The following is an 18,941-nucleotide window of genomic DNA, read 5'->3' on the forward strand; positions in this document are numbered from 1 at the left end:
CTAACTTTAATTAAATGAAAGACAAGGATAGAAACAAAGTCTTTTGTTTATTCCATTGGTTCTGCCCTTTGCATGGTATGATTGATGCTTAGCTATAACAAGTACCTCTTTTTCCTCTTTTCTTTCCCTCAGTTATTGGAATGTGGTGGAAATTTATTTGATGCCATCTCCATTGCTGTAAAGGCTGCTCTCTTCAATACAAGGTAAGATTTATGAGCCTTGTGTCTCCCATGAAAGCAGACCTGAAGTGTGCTCACTGAATGTGATCTGAAAATTTAAAGCATTTGGGCAGTTGGAGAAAATGTTTTCCCTATTTCTATTGAGGGTGAATTCATTTCATTCTGTTCCTTTCACCCAAGATCACCACCTCAGAATCATCCTGTTCTGATCCTTCTCTATCTCCTTGTAGCCATTTCAGATTTTATTATGATTTGACTTCCACAGAATCTAGTCTAAAATTCGTAACATTCTTTTCACACTTTCACTTCCTTCCCTTGGGCCCTAGTCACTCTTTTATTTATTTATTTTTTATTGTATTAAGTTTACTTAATTTTTAATACACATTGTTTTATGAATCATATTTGGACAGTAAAATCAGAGCAAAAAGGGAAAAAAACATGGAAGATTAAAAAAAAACGGAAAAAAGAAGTGAAAATAATATGTGTTGATTAATTTTCAGTCTCCTTTTTTTCTGTTTTTCTGGCATTTTTCTGTCCAAAGTCTATTGGGATTGCTTTAGCTCACTGAACCACTGAGAAGAGCCAAATCTTTATAGAATAGTAATACTCCATTACTTTCATGTACCAGAACTTGTTCATCCATTTCCCGAATTGATGGGCATCTACTCATTTTCCAATCCATTGCTACCACAATAAGAGCTACTTACAAACATTTCTGCACATGTGGATCCTTTTCCCTCCTTTGTGATTTCCTTGAGATACAGATCCAGTAATGACACCACTGGATCAAAGAGTAGGTACAGTTTGATAGCCTTTTGGACATAGTTCCAGATTGCTTTCTAGAATGGTTGGGTCATTTCATAACGCCATCAACAATGCATTAGTGTCCCAGTTTTCCCACATCCCCTCTAACATTTATCATTATCTTGTCTTGTCATCTTAGCCAATCTGAAAAGTGTGAGATGGTACCTCAATTGTTTTAATTTGCATTTCTCTGATCATGAATGAGAGCAGTTTTATATAACTATAAATGGCTCTAATTTCTTCATCTGAAAATTGTTCATATCCTTTGACCATTTATTAGTTGGAGGATAAATTGTATAAATTTGATTCAGTTCTTTATATATTTTAGAAATGAGACCTTATTGGAACACTGTAAATTTTTTCCCCCAGCTTTGTACTTCCCTTGTTTCTGTTGCTTTTGTTTGTGCAAAAACTTTTTTAATTTACTGTAATCAAAGTAAATGGACAAACTTGTCCATTTTGCATTTCAGTATTGTTCTCTAGTTCTTCTTTGGTTATAAATTCCTCCCTTCTCCAAAGGTTTGATAGGTAAATTATCCCTGGCTTTCCTAATTTGCTTATGGTATCATCTTTTATGCCCAAATCATATACCTATTTTGACCTTATTTTGTTAAGTGGTGTGTGAGATACAGGGTGATGCTGAGTTTCTGACATTCTTTTCCAGTTTTCTCAGCAATTTTTTGTGAAGAGTTGAGTTTTTATCTCAGAAGCTGGGAGTTTGGGGGGGTTTATCAAATACTATATTATATATTACTACAGACATTAAGTTTTCTGACACCTGGTTCATTTGTTATTATTTCTTTTAATGAAAAGGGACTAGGATTCATTGGAATTATTCATCATGGTTTTTAATCTACTACCTTTGTATTATCTTTTTCAATAATAAGAAACAAACTTTATAATAATCTGCTTGCCCCCTCAAAGCCACTTAACTATTTCAAAAGTAAAGAAATAAGAAAAGTTTTGTCAGCAGTTTCCTTATTACTTTTATGATCAGTTAAATATTGAGCAAGTCAAGTTTTCCTCATCATTCCTATGGATATGTCAGCCTGCAATTTTAAGGACTCTGAAGTCATAGTACAATGTCTGTAATAGAATACAATACTTGATATTGTACTATAAATAGAAATGTAAGTAGTGTGTCAGTCTACACTGACAGTCTACACACAAGTGTGTTTCTGTTTAAATAATATGGTGATTATGGCAGGGATTCCTTATCTTTTAAGAGTTGAGAAATATAACAGTTACTTGATGTTGTGGTTCTTTTTCTTCTAGTTTTTCCTAGTCTCCATTCTGTGCCACTCAATGCTTTATAGCAAACCCTTTTTTCCTTAAAAAAAAAAAAAGCAAATCAGAATATACTTTGTGAATCACTCTTCTCTTTCCTTATATAATTAAACATTTTGAACACTTAGTCACCCACTTAGTATCAGTTACAGAATGAGAAAATTTTTCAGAAAGTAAGCATTACAGTATAGCTCCTTGAGTTTTCCCTTTCCTTAATCTCCAAGCTCATTTCTGCAGTGACCCAGAGCTGCCGCCCTCCTGCTGAGAGATGAAGCTGGGAGTGTGAACATAACACCAATAGGAATGTTAGTTCAGAGCTGTGAGCTTCTATTGGGCTTTTGTTGACACAGAGGGATTGAGGTGACAGACCAAATTCAGCAGCAGCCCCCTACCAGCTCTTTGGGAGAGAAGAGGAAATGTTGAATTAGTCTCAAAAAATGGCTTTCTCACATCCCCTCTCCTTGCAGACAACCCTTTCCCTGTGACTGATTTATCTTGGCTTTGGGAACAAGAAAGGAAGCTAAGAGACAGAACAGATTGTTTGGCTCTGGGAGTAGAGGATGGATAAAATAAAATAAAATCAGGATGGCAAAATGTAACTGCTCAGATGAAGGAGTGAATCAGCCAGAAAGACTCTGGGTCCTAAAGAGGAGCCAGTTCTGCAGGGCTCTATTAAAAAGTAGAGAGTTTTTTTTCATACTTTGGATCTGTCGAAAGTCTCTCGACTTTTTTCCGGGGGGGAGGGTGAGGGTGGGGTCTCATCTTCGTGGTTTCCCTGTTGAATGGTTCTTTCCACACCATCTCCAGATAATATTTGGCTTCTGCTTCCTTAAAAACAACCCTCTACTTCACTGCTCACTCTTCCAAATCCTCTCACTTTGGGAGGAAAACAACTTGATATTTCTTTCTCCCAAGTCAGCACTAAGGTCTCTGTGGCCTTTCTCAATGACCCGTCTGTAGCATTTGTCGAGCAGGAGTTCCCCTCCCTCCCCACCTTACGCGCCACCACATTCTCTTGGATCCACTGACATTCAAAAAGTCTAACTCTTTGTGTCCCCTTTTGAGTTTTTTTTTTTTTTTTTTTTTTTTTTTGGCAAAGCTCCTGGAGTGGTTTACTGTTTGCTTCTCCAGCACATTTAGCAAATGAGGAAACTGAGGCACACAGAGTAAGTGACTTGTCCAGGGTCATTCAGTAAGTGAGCTGGATTTGAACTTGGCTGTGCCCATTTTTTCCTCTCCTCCTCTCTTTTGGCTTTTCCTCAGACTTTGGCCTCTGGGCTCCAGTTTGCTTCTCTGGCCTGTCCCGGCTCTTCTGAATGCTGGTGCCTTCCCCTTTGTTTGTCTGTCCCATTAGACTGTGAGCTCCTGGGGAAGGCTGTGTGGGCAGCCCATAGAAGGTACTTAATAAGTGCTCACTAACTGGTAGCCTTTTCCTACCAGATATTTTATCTTCCTTTCTCATTCTTCCTCAGACTATGGGACCTTTCCTAAGTCCCAGAATTCTAGAATTTCAGAGTTGGGATGTATCACAGCAGCCAAGGTGGGGGTCCAAGGAGCATCCTCCAGAAATCCAAATCCCCATTAAATCATGCTTGCCTCTAGTTCTCCTGAGGATGTATACCCTTTACTTCATTCACTCCCATGCATCATTCTGAATGGTGCCCTCTGCTCTCCAGCCAGACAGAACAAGGCTAATCTCTTCTACATAAAAGATCTTTCCCCCACCCCCTAATTTTAGCAAAGACCAATAATATCCCTGTTTCCATATATAAAGTGGAATAGAAAAAGATATAGTACACAAGCAAATCTCTTACGTTTTTTATTGTTCATTCTGACTGCCTTCCATTTCTGTGCATTTAAACATTTTTCAATGCCCCCTCTTTTCTTTTTCTTTAGGGGGGTAGGGGACAACACTATTGCTAATTGCTTTCTCCTTCCTATAGCCCATTCGTAATTGAGGAGGGAAAGAGAAAAGGGGGAAAAAATTTCTACACTGGCTCTGTCAAAAAGTGTGTGCCTCCTTTTGTTCCCTAGTCCCATCATTCTATCATAAGATGGGGGCCACATGCCTATTTGGTCCTCTGGAATCATGATTGGTCATTGGGATGATCAGAGTTCTTAAGTCTTGCATAGTTGTTTACAGTGTTGTCATTATTATATGAATTACAACAGCCCTTTCAGTGTTTGTCACATTCCTCTGAGTCTTCTCTTCTTCAGGTTAAATAATTGCAGTCAGTTCCTTTCAATCTATTTTATGAGCTCAGAGCTGCCTCTGCTCATTGGTGCTGACCACTTTATCAGTGTTCAGAACAGTACTCTGAGCTATGCATTTATCCTGAGCTTGTTTGTACGTGGTGTGCAAGTCAGTCTTCCCATTAGACTGAATTCCTTGAGAGCAGAAATCAGCAATGGGATATTCTGATTTATTGAATTTCTGCCTACTAAAATCCCCAAGTCTTTTTCACCTAAAAAGACATCTAAACGTAACATGCCTTCCCTATTTTGTTCTTAGGAGGTGATTTTTTTTTTTTTAAAGCAAGCCTTTTTCATTTTAATTTCATTTAATTGATTGAACATTTATCATATTAGATTCAGTTTGTTTTCTACCATATTAGGATTTATTTAAATTCTCTTTTTGGTATGTTTCTATCTTTCCCAGCTTTGTGTCATCTACAGATTTCATGAGCATTCTATCTATGCCATCAACACTCTACTTTCTTGCCCCATAATGACTCTGAGGTAAAAAACAAAAGAAAGAAAAAGAAAACCCTTGTAATCAGTATGTATAGTCAAGCAAATAAATTTCTGCATCTGAAAATCATTTCATTCACCATTTATTTTAATTTTTTTTTTTTGATTATCAATTTGTTTTTCTCCTTTCTCACCACCCCTTCATCCACAAAAGAAATTAATAAAAGGACACTTGGAACAAAATAGTTGAGCAGAACAAATTCCCATGATGTCATGTCAAAAATTATGTCTCGTGCTGTATACTAAACCATGGCTTCTCTGTCAGGAGTTAGGTGACATTCATTTCCCAGCTGGTGATGTCATGGTGGATCATTTCCCAGATTGCCCCTCCGCTATTCTCCCTCTACTTCTTGTTAATTATCTGATCCCTGCATCCCTGCAAGCTGTTCTCTACCCCCCCCATCTTCTTCCCTCCCTCTCTCTCTCTCTGCCCCTCCCTCTTTTCCTCTTTCTCCCTCCCTCTTTTCCTCTTTCTCCCTCTCCCTTCCTCCCTCTCTCCCCCTTCTCTCTCCCTCCCTTCTTTCCTCCCTCCCCTTTTCTCCCTCTCTCCCTCCTTACTCACCCTCTCTCCCTACCCTTTTGTGGATAAACTCCTTCAGAAGACCATCTACAGTAGGTGTCACCACTTCCTTTCTTGTTACTCTTATTAAAACAGCTCTTTAGTTTCTGATCTCCTTCTTCCATAGAAACTGCTGTTACCGCTGATTTCAGAACTGCTAGATCTAGTGGCCTTTTCCCAGGGCTCATCCTTCACCTTGTTGCAGCTACTGTTCCTTGAAAATACTCTTTTCTCTTGTCTTTGAAAATGCTCTCCTTTGTGACTCCTATCTGAAAGGCCATTCCTTCTCGGGCTCCCTTCTTGGACATTCAGCCATGTCCTGCATGGCTGTCCCCCAGAGCTCTGCCCTGGGCCTTCTCTTCTCCTTGCATATTGTTTGGCTTGGGGATCTCTTCTGCTCCCACAGATAGAGAAATCCTCTCTCTGCTCACAGCTTCCCCTGTGCAGTCTGGTGCCAGATCCTCTGCTTGCTTCCTGGGGCAGGTCCTCGTCCCCTTGCATTCAGATACTACAGAAGCTGCTCGGAGAGCTGCCTGCCTCGAGGTTCTTCCCCACTCCAGTCTGTCCTCCATGCCTCATAGTGCAGGTCTGACCAGCCACTCCACTATTCAAGACACTGCTCCTGGCACCTGTTTTCCTCCAGAATCAAATATAAAATCTTGTGTCTTTAAAGTCCTTCCTAATCTTTCCGGTCTACTTGTACCTTTCTTCTTTTTGCTTACTCTGTGGTCCAAAGACTTGACTTCCTTTCTGTTCCTTGAACAAAAACAAATCTGTTTCATTTCTCCTGTGTCTAGGATACTTTCTCTCCTTAGACTTCCTTCACATCTCAGCTAATATTCTACCTTCTGCATAAAGTCATTCTTGGACCTCTTCAATGTTAAATGCCTTCACAATGAGATGATTTCCAATTTATCTTGTCTTGGTTGTTTCTGTAAGTATACTGAATTTGTTTCATGGATTGACCTGTGTTTCTTAAAATAATGTCAAATTGTTTTGATCATTACTGCATTGTATCATATTGAGATTTTGGGCCCCCTTCCCCTATTTTTCATTTTAATCCTTTGATATTTTTCTTGTGTTTCCCTAGCTATATTAAGTAATCCTTCAGGGATTACTTGTATGGTATTGGGGGGACAACTAGGTGGCACTGTGGATGGAGTATGCCAGGCCTGGAGTCAGGAAGACTCATCTTCATGAATTCAAATCTATCGTCAGACATTAGCTATGTCACTTAAGCCTGTTTGCCTTAGTTTCGTCATCTGTAAAATGAACTGGAGAAAAAAGTGGCAAATCACTCCAGTATCTCTGCCAGGAAAGTCCAAATGGGGTCCTGAAAAGTCAGATCCAACTGACTGAACGACTAAACCAAAAACAAAAAACAAACAAAAAAACCCAAACCTAGTATTAAATAAGTAAATCAGCTAGTTAATAATTGTAATTTTCAGCCTGTTCATGAATAATTGATGTTTATCCATTTACTTAGGTCTCTTCTTTATTTGTATTTTATTGTTGTAGTCATGTAGTTCGTATATGTGTCAAGATGAGTACACCTTAAGAATTTATGCATGCTTAAATTTTTTTTAATGCAATTTTTCTGTATCTTTTCCTGTTGCATTTTATTGGTAAGGTATAGAAATGCTGATGACTTAAGTGAATTCTCTATATTAAAAGCCTGGATGAAGTTAGTGTTTCAATTAATTTTTAACTGATCCTCTAGATTTCTCTAAGTAAGCCTGTATCATCTGTGAAAAGTTCTAATTCTGTTTCTTCTTTGCCTGTAATTATTCTTTCAATTTATTTTTCTTGTATTACTGCAAATAACTAATATATTTCAACAACTATATCAAATAGTGATAATGAATATCCTTCTTATTATCTTATTAGAAACTCCTCTAATTACATTTCCGGTGCTGACTCTTATTTTACAAAGATACTATTCATCTTATCACATTAAGGAAAAGCCTACTTATTCCTGTTTTATGGTTTGTTTTTAAACAGGAATGAATGTTAGATCTTGTCACAATCTGTTTTCTATATCTGCTTATATAATCGTTTGGGGTTCTGGGGCACAGTAGATAGAGTCCTGGATTGACCATAGGAGGACCTGAGTTCAAATGCAGTTACTGTGTGATTTTGGGCAATTTGCCCAACTTCTGTTTATCTAATTTCCCTCATTTATGAAATAAGATAATGATAGCACCTATCTCCCAGTCATGAGACTCAAAGGCATATGATAATAGGCACTTTATAATAAATGCTTGTGGTTTCTTTTCCTTTCTTTCTTCCTTGTTACTTAACATGATTAATGATCTTTATACTTTTCTCAATCAATATTGAATCAACTCTGGATTCCTGTCACAATCTTTGTGATATGTTATTGCAGTCTTCAAAAACACATTTTAAAAGCCATTCAATTTCATTTAGTATCTTTGCCATCATTTTCAGAAGATTATAAATTACCCATGTAGAGTTTTTTCTCCTAAACTTTATATGCCAAAAAAAAAAAAAGCTTTTTTGATCAGTTGGTTATCAAATAAGTTTACAGAGTTAGAGGCAACTGAAAATTGACAATATAATAACTTATAACAGAAAATTATGATAAAGAATGGAAATGGAAATTTTTTTAGAGTTTCTTAGACTATGGATGAAGGCTTTTTTGGGTTTGTTTTGGGAGGGTTTTTTTTAGATGTAAGATTAATACATAATTCCAAATGATGACTTAAATTCTTTTCCAGAAATCTAATGCTTCTCTATAGGTATATTTTCTTTGAGTTTCATGATTATTGATCCTGAAAATCCCTATCCCCATTTAAAAATATTCCTTTTAGATCATAAAGGAAACTGATCTAAAAGATGAATGGGTTGTCAATACTTGATATTCCTGTTCTGAATAAAAAAATCAAAACTAGACATTACATAGTTTAGTGACATTCCAGAGTTGATGAACAGGATAAAGACCTGGAATTTTCATACATATTTTGAAATTTGTTTTATACCTACCTAATATAAAGTATTAGTTTTTGTTATTGTTGTTGTTTGTTTTTAAATGGACAGCCTAGGTCAGTCAAAAAAAAAAGTATATTTTCTTCTAGAAGTTGTAGTTGTCCTTTGGTTTTTTGGTATGTATTTTTTGTCACTCTTCACTTGCCCACCCCTACAAGATTTATTTCTGGTCCTCTCCCATCTCCCTACAATTCTTCCTTCTGCTCCTTTCCACATAGGCAGCCTTTGTTCCCCTTCAACATGTTTCTTTACAGAGACACCGAGCCAGACTCCTTGATATTTGGCCAGTGGTTCTTCTGTCTTTGACAGGGAATATTCAAAGAGAGCATCTCAGCAATATTTGTGGGACAAAAATACTCATCAGCTGTTGCTTCTTAAGGAATATTTTTCTTTTGAAGTTCTGGATCCAGGTGATAAATAGATGAAAAAGCATTTAAAGCCTCATTTTATTTTGTTGTTCATCTCATCTCTCAGCATCCCCAAGGTCCGAGTGTTGGAGGATGAAGAGGGATCAAAGGACATTGAACTCTCTGATGACCCTTATGACTGTATTAGATTAAATGTAGAGAATGTGCCCTGCATCATCACTTTAAGCAAAGTAAGTTTAACTTTTCAATATAGTTTGTTTTATTTTTATGTCTTTTCTATTGATGTTGAGTTTGTCTGCAATTTTTTTTTTTAAGAACCAAAAAATACCTGAAACAGAACAGTGTCTGGAACAGAAACTGCTTCCAATTTAAGTAGAAGAAAGCTACTCTAAGAACATAGAAATGCCTTTGATAATAATAATTGACTCAAAATAGAATTCTATACTAGTAGCAATGTAAGATAAGCTTTTAAAGAAGTTTTTAATGTAACTTTTGGTAATAGAATATAAATGTCTCATGCAAGTTCATACTTTTTAATCAAATCAACACGTTTCAAAACTGAGTCAACAAAAATTCTGTCTGGGGGTGCCTTATGTCTTATCAGCTATACTCTTACTCACGTAATTAGCCAAAAGATCCTCTTTTTGTTAGGATAAAACCTCATCTAATGGATCAGAAGTAGAGCCCAGCTTGGGGAGATTGCAGCATGGTGTTTTCAAGAAGTAGCTGCCTCTTCTCTGTGGTAGATCATTGGAGCCTTACAAAAATGAACCAAGTCTGCTACTGTTCTTTTAACAAGACGTTGCTTTGGTACTCTGGAGCTTGTAAATTTGTTGAGGATGAGGACCCCCATCTTCTTTGCATTTTTATCTCCTCATTGTTTCACCCAGTGTTGTATATACTGACCTGTATGTAAGTTCGGCTTGAACATACCCGAGTTGACTCTTCCTTCTTCACCAGTTTGTCCAATCTTGTTGGTATTTCAGATTGGCTATAGGCACGTGGTGGATGCTACTCTTCAGGAGGAGGCTTGTTCTTTGGCCAGCCTTCTTGTTTCTGTGACCAGCAAGGGGGTGCTGACATGTATGAGGAAAGTGGGAAAAGGCAGCTTGGACCCAGAAAGCATATTTGAGATGATGGAGGTAAGAAGCAAGTATTAGGATAAAAAGCTGATTTCATGGCATTGTACCAACAAGCACTGATGATATCATTCCTAAACTTTTCCTCTTTTACCTTTGTGTTCCATCTCTGAGAATAATTAGGATTTTGTCCTTTTGGTGTCCTTATAAAGATTTTGAAAAAGATCTGGCACGTGTTTGGTGACTGTTTGTTGATCTAGATAGGAATTTTATAATTTGTCACCCCCAAAGACAAAGCATTGTCCTGGGGATTGTGATCCAGATTCTTGTACCAACTCTGTTGCAAATGAACTGGAGGGCCTTGGCAGATTACTTTGGGCCTTAGTTTCCTAGATTTAATATAAGGGAGTTAGACGACTTATAAGATTTCCTTGAATCCTGTCATTTTGTGGTCTTGAAATTGTCCTGCTACTTTTCCTTCTATATGAGTAAATGATGTAGGGGGTGAACTAGGCAAAATGCTTGAGGATGGCTACATTCTCTGACTCCTCCTTAGTTCTTTAAGGATGTGAAAGAAGCAAATGTTTCAGAAGTAAAAACATATGAATGCCAAAAAATTGACAGTCTTGGGAATAATACTTTATGTGTCCAGAGATCAACATTTAATGAAAACAGAGAATCATAATAGCCTCTTCATTCACATAATACCCATAATACTTTTCCTTGAGAGGTTTTCAGACATATTACAATTACCTTCTTTATCTTTTTTTCTGAGATCATTTAAATTTTAAAAGAAAATTTAATTTGGCAATACGTTTCTCTGTGTGTGTGTATTGCTTGATATGTTTATGTATTTATCTTGTCCTTCAAATATAAAAAGACCTTCTCTTTAGATATCCTAGTCCTATAATTTAGTGTCACTTTTTAATGTGTCATACTGTTTTTCATAAAGTCAATAATCACCAATGTCTATAAGAAAATTCATCTAAAGATAATTTTGTCTAAATCTCCTAGTATGCAAAATACTCAAATTCCTAAATTGCTTCCCATCTGAAGGCACCCTCCCCAGCTTCTTTTCTTAGACATGTACTTTTTATGCTTCTTTATCCAGAATTCCATTAAAGTCTTATAATGGCTTCCTTTAGTCTCAAGACTAACCTCATGTTATATGGCATTGATGCCTTTTGGAAATAAAAATTATATCTTTCCATTTTTTTTTTTTTTTTTTTTTTTGAGGCAATTGGTGTTAAGTGACTTGCCCAGGGTCACATAGCCAGGAAATATTAAGTGTCTGAGGTCACATTTGAACTCAGGTCCTCCTGATTTCAGGCCTGGTGCTCTGTTCACTGTGCCACCTAGCTGCCTCATCTTTCCAATTCCTTTAGTGGTTGTGTGTGTAAGTCTCTGAGGTAGAAGGTACCTCACAGGACATTATGCCACCCCCCCCCCTTTTTTTTTTTTTTTTGACCTGATTAGGGAATCCCTAAAGATCTCTATCAGGAAGGCCTCAAGTGAGGCCCAAGGCCATGGCCCCTAAAGCAGTCCATTCCACCTGTGATGAAATTTGTTACCTGCCCCATTGCTATTAGTTTTATTCTTTGCTTTACCCCAAATCCTGGTCCTTTGTCTCTGGACTTGTTCCTGTGATCTCTGTCCTGTAGGCTTTCTGTATTTTCAGTCTTCTCCACAAATGACAGAACTATCTCATGAGTCCTTTTTACAGTGTTCAAGGAGGAGGCAATCTCAGCAAAGCACTTTTGTTCCTGAGCGTAAGAAAATGTTTATCAGTGCTTTTACCCAGGTTGGCTTTATGAGATTCCTTTCTGTGTGTGGGATAACAAGGTTTTCCTGTTCAGATAAAATTATATATATTCTAGTATGCTAATAGGTTTTTTAAAATGCCTGCAGCAGTTGGGAATAAAAATAAATTGACATGACAAACATTCTATATTAATTTTTTCTTAATAGTTTTATGTCTAACAGTTTTATGTGCTTTTTTGATCTTGATTCTGCAGACTGGAAAACGAGTCGGCAAGGTATTACATGCCTCCTTGCAGACTATTTTACAAAAAGAAGAAAATTTGGGACCCAAGAGACCAAAAGTTGGATTTCTGGGATAAATTATACTTCAACTAACTTGGTTGTCGTGACTTTAAAAAGAAAAACAAATCTTCAAAAATTTATATGTATTTTTATTAGATAGGCTTGACCTTTGTAGCATTTGTATGTATAAAATTAAAAGTATATTTTTGAGCTGTTTGTTATTGACATTTTTTTAAAAAATAGTTGCAAGCAAAAGACTTAACGTTTAATAAAACATTCAATTTTGAGAGCTATGTCTGTTTTTACATTTGTCTTTCTCATGTCCTACAAATGGTGATTGCTGAAGGAGTGATTGATTCCTGTGCCTCTCCTTTGTACAGGGGCCCTAGGTTTGTGCTGTTGAAAAGTAAATCTGAAATAACATATCATACATGAAGTGCCTAGTATAAAGTTGGTGCTTAATAAATGTTTATTGACAGACTGACATTCCAAGAACATTTATTTGTGTTATGGAATCTCTTTCCCCACAATCTTAAAATTTTTGACTAAATCCTTTCAGAACAGGACTTTTTATCCAATTTTAGGTTATGACCCCTGTGACGATCTAGTGAAATCTGTGGAGCCCTTCTCAAACTAATGTGTATAAATGCATAAAATAAAATTAGGATTATAAAGGAAGCCATTTCTATTGAGATGTAATTTTTAAAATATTTTTAAAAACAAGTTCATGGACAAAACCCTAGTTCTTTTAGATTCTACTTTCCATGAATCCTAAGAGATCGAGAATCAGCCCTTAAAATGGTAAATGTCATTAAAAGCCACTTAACCCTGAAAGTTTCTAATTTCTTTTAACCAAGACGTTAGGTTTCTACCAGACTCTTAGAAAACATTATAAAAATTATGTTTTATAAATTTTCTCTTTTTTTTTTATAACTTGTAGCATCTTAAGATTTTGTTAATTTTTCAAGTGCTATTTTTAAAATTATGATTCTGTGTCAACTTTTATTTTCAAGTGTGATTCTACCCAGAGATATGAAGGTGGGGAGGAAAGAGCAGATAGTAGCTGTTTAATTTCTTGAAGTCTCTTCTATTTAAAAGATTCTATTCAAAACTAGGTTACCAAAACTTTGTATTCAAAACCTGATGTTTGGGGGAAAAAATACTAATCATGGGAGAGAGATGTGATTCACCTATGCTAGTTGCATCCCATCTAGACATACAAAATAAGAAGTTAGCAATTTATCACCCAATGATTTAAATGGGTGACACTTTGAGTTGAAGCCCTGGCTAAGGAATCTGGTGGCCCTGCGGCAGCCTGCCCCTCAAATCTGTTACTCCCCTGATGTAGAGAGCTTTGAGAAAACAGCACTTGCTTGGCTGTGATCTGAAACCTGCCTGGATTCTGGTCCTAGCTCCCACTAGCTAGCTGCCTGTTAAGTTTTGGGCGGTCTGGATCTATTTTCTGTCTTAAAAATAGACTATTACTTATAGGGGAGTATATTCTTTATGTCCTCTGACAAACACTACTCTATCAAACATTTATAATGATGTTCACTTCATAAGGTAGAAGTTGACCTCTTTCTCCAGTGTCTTCAGTTGTGTTAATGCAGGATTAGTGACATTTTGTATCGTTTGGTTGCCTAACTTTTAAAAGCTAATTTCACTAGACCTTTTTGAGGCCATAAAATATTCTCATATCTTAAGATGTATATTTGAATTCTTCTACAGTTATTCTCCAACTAGGCAAACTGTGTAGCAGAGAGCCACAATCGCCCCTAACCAGCTAACTCACTGCCACAAAGGACAGAAAATACAGATGTTCTGGTCTTATTCAAAGCAACACATCATTTAAGTCAGAGGAACAGTCATCAAAACAAAACCGTTCCATTGGCAGGAAGCGGAGGCTTTCCATAGGGAGATGTGAGTGCAGGATCATTGCTTCAGAGAGACAAGGAAGCTTAGAGGTCATTGAATCAATCTTTCCCCTCCTTCCTTTCACAGATAAAAGAGCATTCTAGAGATAAATAAATGAGGTACCCAAAATCATGTAGCTAATTAGGTCTGATAAGTATCCCAAGCCATGTCTTCTGAGTGCTGTGTCCACTTACAACATACCACCTTTCATCGATATATGAAAATATCTACTTTCTGCCAAGATAAGGTCGAAATGGGTTCCTGATTTAGAGAATGATCCTATAAGCAAATGAGAAGAATAAAGGATAGTCTATCGCTCAGATCTGTGGAGAAGAAAGGAATTTGTGGTCAAAGAAGAACTAGAGTACATTAGGAAATGCAAAATGGATAATTTTGATTATATTAGAGTTTTTGTATAAACAAAACCTATAATTTATGGGAATACAAGCCACTCTCCATTTGATAAATGGTCAAAGGATATGGACAATTTTCAGATGAAGACATTCAAACCATTTCTAGTTATATGAAAAGCTGCTCTAAATCACTATTGATCAGAGAAATGCAAATTAAAACAACTCTGAGGTATTACTACACACCTGTCAGATTGGCTAAGCTGACAGAAAAAGATTATGATGAATGTTGGAGGGGGGATATGGGAAAACTGAAACACTAATATAATGTTGGTGGAACTGTGAATGGATCCAACCATTCTGGAGAGCAATTTGGAACTATTCTCAGAAAGTTATCAAGCTGTGCATACCCTTTGACCCATCAGTATTTCTCCTGGGTTTATATTCCAAAGAGATAATAAAGAACTTTAGGAAAAGGACCCACATGTGCAAAAGTATTTGTGGCAGCCCTCATTGTAGTGGCTCTTACCACTACAATGCAACTGGAAACTGAGTGGATGCTCATCAGTTGGAGAATGGCTGAATAACTTGTGATATATGAATGTTACGGAATTTTATTCTGTAAGAAATGATTAACAGGAAGATTTCAGAAAAGCTTAGGAAAACTGAAGTGAGTTAGAACCAAAAGAATATTGTACATGGCAATAAGAAAATTATGCAATGATCAATTCTGATGGACGTGGCTCTTTTCAACAATGAAGTGTTCAGGCAAATTCCAATAGATTTGTGATGGAGAAAGCCATCTGCATTCAGAGAGCAGACTTCTGGGAACTGAGTATGGGTCACAACATACTATTTTCACCTTTTTTTTGTTTGCTCTTTTTGTTTCCTTTTTGATTTGATTTTTCTTGTGCAGCATGATAAATGCAGAAAAAATGTATAGAAGAATTTTATGTATTTAGCATATACTGGATTACTTGCTGCTAGGGGAGGGAGAAAATTTTGGAATTTAAGGTTTTGCAAGAGTGAATGTTGAAAACTATCTCTGCATTTATTTTGAAAATAAAAAACTATTATTTAAAAGAAAGAAAATATCTACCAAACAAAATGCAAAGCAGTTTAAGGAGGGAGGGCTTTTAGCACCTGGGAGAAGTAAAAAGCATGATTTTGTGTAGAAAGATCATAGGTTTAGAGATGGAATGAATCTTTAAGGTTATTCTCATCCAATCCCACCATTTTACAAATGATGAAACAGGCCTAGGTTGATTTGGTGATTTGCCCACAGGCATTAAGGGGCAAAGCCAGGTTGTCTGACTCTAGTTAGAACACCCCCCAAAATTTTTCTTTCCAAGAGAATTAAATGACATCACAAAAACAAACTTGCCCAGCCTTTTCATGGGAGGAGAAGCATTTATTGGAAATAATAGATGGTTACTACAGCTCTTAAACAGACATAAAAGCTTTCAGGGGGGAAAAAAAAAGACCCTGGAAGGAGGGAGGAGCCTTGCTTTCAACCAAAAAAATGAATTGTTTTTTACAACCTTGTAAATAAGCATTTCACTGAGAAAACAATGAAATATCAGCCAAAAGCAATAGTAAATAGTTCTGGAGGGAAACAATGTTGAACAATAAGTTGTCTTCTTTATTTCCATAGATCTTTAATTTCATAAAATGACAGTCTTCCATAAACTTACCAAAACACTAGTTTATTCAGGGAATTAATAGCAGCTTGGGGTTTTTTTGTTTGTTTGTTTTTGTTTTTTTGTACAGATGAACACTTTCTTCATTATTAGGTGCAGGTAGACAATTAAATGAATTTCATTAGTTTTCAAATACCAGATCCTTGCAACTACCCCTACTGGTGATCAGTGCATTTAAACTCAGTCCCCGAAAATGCAGCCTCGCATCCTTGTAAGCTCAGCGGCGTGAGCTTGTGGCTAGGCAGTGGCTTGGGTATCCTCTGTCGGAGGTGTCCAACTCACGGAGCACCATGTGGCCCTCAACAGCCCCAGGTGAATCAGGACTAGATTAAAATTGGGAAATACATGGAAAGTAATAAAACAGAGATGCTACATTTAGACCGGGCAACATGCTTTCCATAAGGTAGCTTATCTACAGATTGTCCTGTTTCTAAGTGAGTTTAGTACCACTAGCCTATATAGATGCTTCATTGTGTCTGACACTTGCCAAGTTATGAAAATATCATTAAAATTTTTTTCAAGTGATTAAAAACACATGGAAAAAGGCATTGAGTAAAATGGAAGGCAGAGTGAAGCGCCTTGCCCAGGCTCACGCCGCTCCCGACGCTGGGTCCGCATGCGGGCCTTCCTGATTCTGCGCCGCTGGAAAAGCTGGACACCCCCCAGGGGAGCAATGAGGGGGTGGGGCGGGAAAGGGCCTCGAGACGCGCCCTTGCGGCGCTATCAGAGAAGAGGGAAAGGAAGAGCGGCAGGAGGAGCGCTCGGGGAGCGCTCACGGAAGGATCTGACGGAGGCGCTAGGCGGCGCAGTGGCGAGGGGCAGCGGGGCGGTCACACGTGACCGCGGGGAGGATTGCGATACCACGGCGGGCGCCGGGACGTCCAGCCCTTTGGGCCCCGGCGGGAGGGCCCCACCGTGGGGGAAGGAGTCGGGCTAAGAGGTCCGGCGTCCAGCCAGCTTGGCTTATGGGTGCGCGCGCACACGCGTGTGCACATGCATAGCACACGCGTGTCACCCACGCACGGCGCACGCGCAACACACTGCACAGGCACGCACGCGCGGCGCACACGTGCCACCCATGCGTGCGCACGCACGGCACACACGTGCCTGTGTGCGCCCTCGGCAACCACTGAGGGCAGAGAGGAACTTCATTTTTGCCTTTGTTGCCCCTAGTGTGGGCAGCGGAGGAAGGTTAAGTAGCGAGGTTTGCATCCGTGGGCACGCTCCAAGCTTCTTAAGTTTCCCCCCGCGCTGAGGGCAGACTTTTGGAAAGTTACGAAAGACCAACCTTAAAGTGTGTCTTCACACAAAGAAAAAGTAGAGAACTCTAACGGGAAGAGTGTGTGTGTGTGTGAGTGTGTCCGTACATGTGATTGCGCGCGCGCGGGGGGGGGGTGCTGTGGGGTTGGAGGTTTCTGCGGAAGCGCCGACGGCCTCATTTTTACGGCCATCACTGGCGCTCATCCCCGAGGCCCGGAAGAAACCGGAAGCTGCGGGCTCTGAGTCATTCCCTCCTTGGGCAGCCGTTGGCTCTCGGCTCCCCCGGCCTCAGGACGACAAAGACGTGGCAGGCCTGGGGAGGAGGCGCTTTCCGCGTGCCCCGAAGGGGCCAAGAACGCCGCCAGAAAGGCCAGAGGCGGGCAGAGAGGAGGCGCGCACATGCCCCCTCCCAACCCCGCCCCAAGGTTCGAGGACCCTTTCGGGAGGCCCGTATTCAGGCGCGTCCCCATTTACGGAGGCCGCTGGTCACCGAGGCCCGCCCCAAAGTCCCCTCGTGCCCAGGTAGCGGCCAGCTGCAGACCCTGCATGGGGGGCAACGTGGAGAACAAGCCCGATCCTAGCACTCAGCGCCCTCCCGCTGCTGGAAGCTGTGGCCCTGCGCCCGCCAAGTTCTCGCCAGCTCCCGACAGAGCTTCTCCCAGACCGAGTCCTGGCTCGGCTGCCCAAGCTCTCTCCCTCCCAGTGTGGGACCCGGGACCGGCGATGTCCCGCCCGGAGAAGGCCCGTGTGACCCCGGGCGTCAGCCAGCTACACGACGGAGCCGGGAACGCCTCCTTCATTCAATAAGCACGAGCCCCCTAATGTGTGCGGGCGTCTCCCTAGCAACGGGACCCGGATCAAACCTGGTCTCGCCCCCGCCCCGAGACCCGCGGGCCGTGGTTTGCCCATTTCTCTTATCCATGTGGTCGCTTGTTGGACAGATGGAGAAGGGTGAGAAGGCGGAAGGAAAGGAGCGCTCCGTCCCCAGCCGGAAGTCATGTTGCAGCCGGGTTTCCTGAGATCAAAGTCTCCCTGAGTTTCTCAGATATTGATACGGCCGCTTGGAGGATTTGCGTCCACGTCTACAAATGGGTTGCTTCAGATGGAAGAGGGGAGCTAGCTCCAAGGAAAAGAGGCCTTCTCCAGTGCGGTGGGGTGGGATCGGGCAGATGACAGACAGCCGGTTCCTGAGGGGTTAGCGTCCCGGCGTAGCCACACCCGCTGGGCCCCTTCTGAACCTGGAAAGAAAAGAGCCTTAGAAGCACAGGTGGAGCTGGCGGATGCCAGCGTTCCTTGGGGCGTCGCTGCGGCTGCCTGGCCTCGGTGGGCATCAGGCGGCTCGTTATCCCTCGGTCCTGTTCCCACAACTTCTTATTATGTTGGCGTGTCTGGATTTTAGTTTAACTGCTCCATAAGATATGGGAGTGGGATCACTGGGTCACCAATATCTAGAAAACTTCATCAAATTTGTACAAATAGGAGTCATTCCCCCATTGAGAAATAATCAAAGGATCTGAACAGGCAGTATTTGGAAGGAAAAAATGGAAAAATCAAAGGTGTCTATATATACATATATATATGTCTGTATCTATTTATAGATATAGATACACACACACACACATTCTGGAACCATAGCTATGC

The 18,941-nt window shown here is 39.7% G+C and overlaps 1 protein-coding gene across 1 annotated transcript in view; it reads left to right on the forward strand.

Moving 5' to 3' along the window:
* Window positions 1-12,369, forward strand: part of EXOSC7 (exosome component 7) — a 40,235-nt gene extending 27,866 nt beyond the window's left edge. The window contains exons 5-8 of the mRNA XM_031940073.1: window positions 133-203; window positions 9,061-9,184; window positions 9,941-10,096; window positions 12,049-12,369. Of these exons, the coding sequence (XP_031795933.1) occupies window positions 133-203; window positions 9,061-9,184; window positions 9,941-10,096; window positions 12,049-12,153 (456 nt within the window). The 3' untranslated portion in view covers window positions 12,154-12,369. The remainder of the gene's footprint in view (window positions 1-132; window positions 204-9,060; window positions 9,185-9,940; window positions 10,097-12,048) is intronic.
* The last annotated feature ends 6,572 nt before the right edge of the window (window positions 12,370-18,941 follow it).

Source organism: Sarcophilus harrisii, chromosome 5 (genome assembly GCF_902635505.1).
Source record: "Sarcophilus harrisii chromosome 5, mSarHar1.11, whole genome shotgun sequence".
Taxonomy (NCBI): Eukaryota; Metazoa; Chordata; class Mammalia; order Dasyuromorphia; family Dasyuridae; genus Sarcophilus; species Sarcophilus harrisii.